At 35.5% G+C, this 8,951-nt stretch overlaps 2 protein-coding genes across 3 annotated transcripts in view; one reads left to right on the top strand and one right to left on the bottom strand.

Annotated features, from left to right (window-relative positions):
• Positions 1-6,294: 6,294 nt before the first annotated feature.
• Positions 6,295-8,141, bottom strand: LOC138325360 (transcription factor Jun-like). The gene has a single exon (XM_069270954.1). It carries the CDS (start codon positions 7,907-7,909, stop codon positions 7,043-7,045), a length of 867 nt encoding a protein of 288 aa, XP_069127055.1. The 5' UTR covers positions 7,910-8,141; the 3' UTR covers positions 6,295-7,042.
• Positions 8,142-8,381: 240 nt separating this feature from the next.
• The window catches only part of LOC138325357 (mutS protein homolog 5-like), a 54,470-nt gene continuing 53,900 nt past the window's right edge, over positions 8,382-8,951 (top strand). Inside the window, exon 1 of one of the 2 annotated variants that reach the window (XM_069270950.1) lies at positions 8,382-8,511. The gene's annotated coding sequence lies outside the window, so the exon portion shown is untranslated. The remainder of the gene's footprint in view (positions 8,512-8,951) is intronic. The other variant, XM_069270951.1, reaches the window with a different exon arrangement.

The raw sequence follows: 8,951 nt of genomic DNA, 5'->3' as shown, positions 1-8,951 counted from the left end.
TTTGATTTTGGTCAAAAAACGACATCCACGAAAAATAAATCCCCACGAAAAATAATGATTTCACAGTATGTAAGATAAACTAATTTCCGCATCGGAACATGTATATACCGGTAATACATTTGTACGTGTGACCAGGAAGTCCAAAATGATTCCCTTAGGACACCTGTGGATATATAGTATTGACCGGATACAGGTAAATGACATAGACAATCTGATCAGTAAATATTTATATACATACATGTAAACAATTTGACATGCTGAGCTCAGCATATCGCCTGTTTGCTAAGCCAGGACAGAAATCCCCATGGTCAACTATATACTCAACTTTTCATATAACCCTATGTGCAAACGGACATTTGCAGACTAAAAATAATCTGACAGCATGTCTTGGCAGTATATATAACTTCAGAGAATATTACCAAGACATATATAATAAAAAAATTATTAAAACAAAAAGCGCATGTACATGTGCACAGGGTCTTGGCATAGTACAGGTACATGTAAAGTGTTACGTTGTCAACCGTATTATGACACATTCGGTAATATATGCAATGCAAAATCGAAAATGTAAGCTAGTTTAACCTTCTTCGTTGTTAACGTAGATTTTATGTCACCATACTCTCCGTTAAAGTGAGGATTTGTTCTACTGCATGGAAACTGGACCTGATACAGTTGATCATACACATTGTCTTATTAACGTTGCTTCTAAAATCAAACAAGATGAGTATTCTTTTCAACCATTAATTCACTATAGAGAGATAAAAATAGATAGTATATAGTTTATATATATACATGTATATAGATATATCCTTATTTAACGAATTTAACAAATTTTTATATTACGGAGGCTCCACCACAGGGATCTGAGAATATATAATCATATTATATAATCATGGACCCACCAGAGTGCCCTAATACCATTTTTAGACATTTAAAAAAAACCCGATAAAAATCATTCTCTACATTGTTTTTATGGTTTTTTAATCTCTAAATTGGGTCCAAATTGATATAAACTGTTACTAATGCCCCTGTGATTGGACATGGACTTTATTCCACACGGTAAGCCGAGATGCCTCCCCTAAGTCTCGCACCAAAACAAACATTGTATTGTAAGATACTAACCATGTATTTTCTACATGCACTTATTTGCCTTACATAAATTCATCTAAACCACAATCGTGTAGCTCAATGACATAAGAATGTTGATTGATTTAATGATGCATACTTTTTGATTTCATGATCAATCATGACATAGTATATATGTTATAATGTATACATGCCAGTTAGTGCAATTCAAGTTGCAGTCTGGATATCGGCAAGATATAGGGAACGTAGGAAATTATAATTCCACATTTTCTGATCTGTGAAATCAGATTTACATTGCCACTGCACAGTACCTATATGTTGCTAATAAGCCCAATGTATGGTAATTTCCAATAACAACATTGTCATTTAGGCTCTTGCGTACTAGTTGATACCTTCATTAGAGGTCAAGAGGTCACGAAAAGACTGGTTAAAATCTGTGTGAGAATTCACTGAAAGAATATTGAAATATTCTTTTAAAATTGATAGATATGGAAATATATTCGAATTAAAATATAACATATGGGTTGAAGTGTTGAATTTTCTTTGTATATCCGCTTTATCATTAGGCCTGGCGAAACACCGGAAAACAATGCACCCCTTATTTCCCGCCAAATCTAATATATATCGCTAACGCGCACCATTCGATATGCTAGAACAACCAATGTTTGAAACACACCAATGTATGTAAAAATATGACAATCAATGCTTTTTAAAAATAGCATTTCTGACATGTCATACGTCTATATCATAAATAAAGTAAGACACCATCGCTACGTCACATGTAGTTATGGCGTCATAATCAATAAATAACGTCGTTTGATTGCCTCGGTTGACGAAATCGACACATTCGAGCCGGATTTCTATTAAAGCTTCGTGGCTTATCACAAATTATTTAACTCGTTTTAACTGATTTCTTATTATGTATCCACTCATGTAAGATCCTCTATTTCGACATGTACTATTTAATAAGACTTTTTCATACTCTTGTATGTTCTATCCTCGGGATCACAAACCCACGGCAAGATCGAGTTTTACAATATTTTGTGACCTTCCATTCACATACGAATACTTTTGTATTTTTCTCCCATGCCACGTTTCATTACAATTTTACAATTATGATTCCCCAACAAGAAAACCACAATATATTTCAACTCCATATCAATTCTCCATGTAGAATTCTACATAAAAATTGCGTGATATCTTTAACACAAATCCCATGGTTGATATTCTTTATAGATAAACCAGTCTAGTTTCGGCGAACATGAAGTTTTGCATTGCATGGGATAAACATGTAGCACAGGGACCTGACACAATATTTAGCTCTCTTGGCCCGAAGGGCCGATGAGCTTGTGTCTTGGCGCGGCGTCCGTCCGTCAACATTTCCTTTAAATCGCTACTAGTCATAGAGTTCTGCATGGATTGTAACCAAATTTGGCTAGAATCATCATCTGGGAAAGGGGAACAGAGTTTGAATAAATTTTGGCTCTGACCCTCTAGAGCAGAATGAGTGAGGCCCAATATAATAAATAAATATACATGTATTATTGGTAACAATTTCGTGTCAGGTCCCTAAGCTGTGATCCGTAGGTAGAGAAACAAACTCTTTAGTATGTGGATATGAAGGATAGGGATATTCTACTCGAAGATCACAAAATATTGTAAACCCAAGACTTACCAAGGGTAGACTATCCCAAATCGGGAAAAAAAAACACCATTTTTTGTGATCCCGAGAGTTCTCATGCATCATATCCGCATAGAGTCTTATCATATGACATTATAAATATACGAATGTTACTGATTTTTTTATCTATACTCCCTAACACGTCTGAAAATGGTCTATGTTTTTATTTTAACCTCTAAAACGTTTTAAAATGGTCTATGGGCACTATAAACTGAATTTAATATTCATGTCCCTGTGTATTCAACAACCCCTCGTTGTGTAACATGTATATATATATTACTATTTCTATTTGGCTTATTTAAATGTTTAATGCAATGGTGTGAATGTAATTATAAGTGCGCATGCATAGTTAAGTCATTTCCTTAAATGTTGCACCAAGTGTCTTCATACATAATATTGTGTGTCAGGGTCATCCAGGGACAGACCTGGATTTCTGGGTCGACACTTTGTATATATTAACCAAGTCATTTGAATGAGTCTATTATATTATTGATATGGCATTACTTCCTATAAAACCGAAGGGAAACGGTGAAAATTTTAGTTACTATCGCAATTATTACTCTGAACACTGTTAAGTGATAAAAATTTGCAGAAATTCAAACTATTCTAAGATATAATTTACTCCTTTTTCGATGATCTTGAAAGTAAGTAAGTCATTCGCATGAAAACACTTCCAGCATCCGAGCTTGCTACAGACCGAATATCACTATGCCACTAACTCTTAGTTAATTTGACCCCTGTGACCTTGTATCATGGTCAAAGCCATTTATTTGAACAAAATTTGTAGCCCATCATTCTACAGGCCCAATATCAGGTCTCTAGGCCTCTAAGTTATTAATAAGATTTTTTTAGCCTATTTGACCTTGTCACCTTGAATGCTGGTCAAGATCATTCTTTATAATCATTCATCTCAGCAAGTTACAAGTTATTTAGCCCAATATCAGGTTTCTAGGACTCTTATTTATTTCACAAGAAGTCGTTTCAAGATTTTAGCATATTCGAATGGACTCGTGACCTTGAATGAAGGTCAAGGTAATTTATTTGAATAAACTTTGTAGCCCTTCATTCCAACAGGTTACAAGCCCAATATGATGTCTAGGCCTCTTAATTATTGAAAAGAAGATTTTAGTCTATTTGACCCATGTGGTCTTGAATGGCGGTCAAGGTCATTTATTTGAACACAGTTGGTAGTTCTTCATTCCAGTATGCTATCCCTGGTACAGGCCCAATATCAGGTCTCTAGGCCTCTTAGTTATTCACAAAAAGTTGTGTAAAAAGTTTAGCCTGTTTGACCCCTTTGATCTTGATTGGCAGCCAAGGTCATTAATTTATACAAAGTATTTAGACTTTTTCTTTGCCTCTTAATTATTCACAAGAAACTGTTAAAGATTTTAGCCTATTTGACCCCTGTGACCTTGAATGAAAGTCAAAGTCAAGGAACAAACTTGTTGCAATTAATCCCATGATGTTACAGGCTTAATATCAGGTCTCAAGGCTTCTTAGTTTATTGACGAGAAGTTGTTTAAAGATTTTAGCCTATTTTACCCATGTGACCTTGAATTAAGATCAAGGTCGTTCATTTCAACAAACTTGGTAACCCTTTATACCAGCATGCCACATTGGCCTATCAGCTATTGAAAAAGGCATTTGATGACTGACGAGTATGATGACTATCAGTCCACCTGACTTTTCTGTGCACTTTTCTTTATTCATCATTGATAGCATATTCAATTAGCAAGGAATTAGTGAAATGATAACTTAAGTGGTTTGGTTTGTTTTATTTTTTTTTTACGTCCTATTAACAGCCAGGGTCATGTAAGGACGTGCCAGGTTTGTTGGTGGAGGAAAGCCGGAGTACCCGGAGAAAAACCACCGACCAGCGGTCAGTACCTGGCAACTGCCCCACATGGGATTCGAACCCGCTTCCCAGAGGTGGAGGGCTTGTGGTAATATGTCGGGACATCTTAACCACTCGGCCACCGCGGCCCCGATAACTTAAGTATTGTCAGGCTGTTCATTAAGAAAATAAACTTAATTTCGACTTGAATTTTTCAGGAGTAAAATTATAACCAGCTAATAGTAAAGTTGAATTCGGTGTTATTATTTCACAAAGTAAAGTCATGTGCGGCAATCTCTTTTTAGATGTTCAGGACATATTATGTGATGGATGACTAACCTGGCAAAATTCCTGTTACAATTGTTAGCTCACCTGATCCAACGAACCAAGTTGAGCTTCTGCGATAGCAGCGATACCGCGGTACATTGTCAATCAGTCAACTATCGTCTTCTTCTTCATAACCAGTCCACAAGTCAGAATTTAATCAAATTTGACTTATGGGTGGGGTTGGGACTTCAAATTGTACAACTGGTTGGGCTAACCATCAGAGAACTAAGGGGGGATGGGAGGGGGCGACGACTAAAAGGTCGAATTCAGTCAAACAAGTGCTCCATGATTACATGTTATAGAATCTCGTTAACATAGTGTATGAATATTTAGCGATAGAAATAACTACCGAACCCTGTGGACTTGCTAAACTGAAATGGTTTTTTGTATATTTTTCCAAATTTTACAAGCAATACATGCAAACTACGACTCGACAGTAAGTAATACCTAAGTTCAGACCTGATGCATACTCATTTTTAATCAACTAAGTATATATACCTAAGAAGTGATATTACAAATATCACTAGTTCAAACAGGGTCTAAAACCTTAATCACTGAAGGAGTTGGAAGAAATTACATGTACATTTCTGTATATTATATTAAATTATTTAAGAACACCAGTCTTATATTTCCAGCATTGTTTAGATCATGACGAGTACGGGATGTTTACTACCTTTATATATCATATGCATACTACAGTATTCAACCCGATAAGGCGCTTAGAAAATTGAAGCAAATTTTGGGGCGTTCAATAGAAACAAATTTGGATTACCGCAGTCTTTCATAAAATTACTCTACAAAGTAAGCCATGAATCAATTTGTAAAAGAAATAATTAAGGAAACTGACACAGTTTTCATATTTTCTGTCTGCATTTAATTCAATGTAAGTGAAATTGAAGTCTGTAAAAGGGAAAGGGCCCTTTTAGTGATGGCGGCACTTATTGGGTCGAATATGGTACGTCTTATTCAGTTCTGTCAACTTACAGTTTGTCATCAAGTCTGCATGTCTTTCAAAATGTTTTAAGTTTTTAATAGGCAAAATAAAGCATTTCAAACATTTTTCAAGACTTCCGATTTAGTTCAGGAAATGACAATTGTGTAAACTCATTAATTTATAGGGTATGAATTTCAAAACAGATATTTGTCTGATTTTCTTGGATTTGTAGCAGGATGGGACTGGGTCTACCATTTGTAACCAGGTAGCTAAGTGGTAAAGCATTTTTGGCTAGTGTTCAGAGGCTCCCCAGTTCGAATCTCGGTCTGGTCGCTACATTTCCTCCTCTCCTATAACAGATTATTGAGCTTACATCAATTATCATATTATAGCTAGCTAGTGTTGTTGAAAAATAAAACCAAGAAAAGATTTCTGCAAAAATATCAACATTTAATTTCATGTAAAAGGTTTTAAATTATGCAAAATAACGTACAAAGCTTTATGAAATTTGATTAAGTGAAACCTGTAATAACCTGATAATGAATTTGTAATGCATACAGATATTGTGATGTATATCTTGTGATCCACACAATACCAATGGACATATAATAGATGTGTTATTTACAAGACTGGTATGAAATAATATACATTCAATGAGGCATAAAACTCATTATGAAACAATATCACAATTTTGCAGTTGAACTTGATAATTAACAGTTATCTGTGTTGGTAATTGAATTAATTAACTTTTCTTTATCTTTGAAAAATCCCACTCCATATCTCTAGTGCAATATTAGCACTTAAATTCTATGAAAATATTACAAATGTGAAGCGTTTTAATTTATTTCAAAGTTTTAAACAAATCGGTAAACTTTAAAAAGAATCCACTTTACCCATTTTTTGTTAAACAAATTTTTTGAAGACAATGCAAACAATAATGACCTGTATCACATTCAGTTTACACACAATTGGCACTGGCAAAATTCTGTTCAAAAGTCAATATGTAATACTAATAGAATCAAGTTTTCCTTGCTAACTCTTGTATCAAATTTATAATTCACAGCATTTAATTAATACAGGGATAAATTTTAAATTCAATAGTAGAGCAAAATCTGTTAACAGTACATATCAACTTCATGAATCTTTTCGAACACAAGTCACATAATGGAAGGCACATTTAAAAGTTAAGACTGTTCGTCATCATAATTTGACAACCACTGCTAACGTGTTCAATAATTTGCTGCTTTAATTTACACACTTGGTCCCTGAGTGATGAGGCTGTCGAAGCCAAAGATGAATTTTGTCCTTTCAAATCAGACACTCTGTCTTCCAATCGTGAAATTCTTTCAAGTTTCCGCGTTCGACACTTTCTTGCTGCGACCCTGTTTCTCGCACGTTTTCGTTCTAATTTTATCCTTTCTTGACTTTCCATGTTGATTGGAGAGAGCGGAGGTGACGACCCGAAACTCGGAACTGTCTGTGGTTCTTCCTTGGTTCTAAATCTATTCGCGGCTGACCCCTGGGTAGAGGGTTTGTTTATATGTACGACACCCCCGGGGAGGGTCGTGGTGGTACTCAAAGAGGTCAATGTTGACGTTGTGGGGAGGGAGTGGGTAGCTTTACTGACCGTTGAAAGAGACGAGGTGTCAGATTCAGACCCTGAAAAATCCTCATTATCAAGATCATTTTCGTCCTCTGGATTCGTGCCATGTAGTTGAGCCAAAGCTTCAACAAATCCTCGAGCGTATGCCTCCTGTTCGTCCGTCACATATTTAGGGAAAAGGAATTGAGTTGGTGTGGGTGTGGTTGTCACCATTCCATTAGCTTGGATTATCATTTTCTCTAATTCTGGAGAAGCTAATTTCAACATGTTCAAGTCCGGGGATTGCAATAAATTCCCCATTTTCATTTGTTTTGATTTTGGCCCCGAACCGCTATCAAAATCAAGTGTCATTTTTCGTTTAAGTTGACTTACGACTTGGTTCTCCATCTTTACGCCGTTAATTCCGTGATCGTGATAGAAAGTTGTATCATGTGTTTCCATTGTTCGATAGTCCGTTGTTTTGTAAAGTTTGTTGTTTCGCACAGAACTAAAATTGTTTGGTTCAAAACACTATTCGTATTTCCCAAACTGTCAATCGATGACTAATACTTCAGAACGACCATGTGCAGAAAAATAGACACAGTGAGTCACTTCTAAACTTTCTTCTTATTTCAGCGCACCTTTTCAAACTTTTCTCTCGCAAGCAGAATGTGGTATGGCTTCCAACGGCCCTCGTCTCTTATTTATACCGAATGACTCATCCAGCTAAAAATAAAATGACATCACTAGGCTCAAATTTGATTGGTTGCCTATGAGATCATCGCTGAATTAATAAGTTTCCATTCGGACTCCTCGAATTTTTCATCATTTGTAACGATACAATCCGATGAAATCGAACAAATGCCAGCGTTTAACGATTGGCTGTTTTTTGTTGATAGTGGTTACGACAACTATTATGGGATGCAAGCACCTGCTAAAAAAAGTACAATTTGGTGACGTAGTAAATATTGCGTAGTAGTATATCCATATATGGAACAAACCATCTCACTGGGTCAGCGGTCTACAAAGAAAACATGAACTCAAAGTTTTAATTGACACCATCGGTAAATGTTTAGATGAGATGGTTACTGTTAGCTTATTATATATTTTTTACACGCCAAGATTGAGTGTGTTTTGAGGAAAGTGTGTACAACCAGCACACGTGCTTGAATGGATTCCAATATTTTGGCGCAAAACGCCACGTTGAAGGGGGAATTCCGATTTAACGATGAGTTGTCACTGGGCTGTATGTTATTTTTGTTCGATATTAGATCTAGATATTTCTACTCAATATTAAATGTATTTCTGTGCCATTATTCACGTAATTAGTTGGATAATAAAACTGTTCCCATTTTGATTAACAATTGGAAAGTTTGCCCCCACGATATTTAACAGTATCTATCCTAGCCTAATATATCATAAAGCAGAATATATAGCTTGGCCTGTCGGTATTAAAATATTATTTTATCGAGTGAATACTAATAATGTATTTAAGATATTATTT

Source organism: Argopecten irradians, chromosome 6, assembly GCF_041381155.1.
Source record: "Argopecten irradians isolate NY chromosome 6, Ai_NY, whole genome shotgun sequence".
Lineage (NCBI taxonomy): Eukaryota > Metazoa > Mollusca > Bivalvia > Pectinida > Pectinidae > Argopecten > Argopecten irradians.
This window is presented reverse-complemented; position numbering and strand designations above follow the sequence as displayed.

Bases quoted from the DNA above. Each gene is read 5' to 3' on its own strand.
- LOC138325360 (XM_069270954.1), bottom strand. From the start codon at position 7,909: ATGGAAACACATGATACAACTTTCTATCACGATCACGGAATTAACGGC.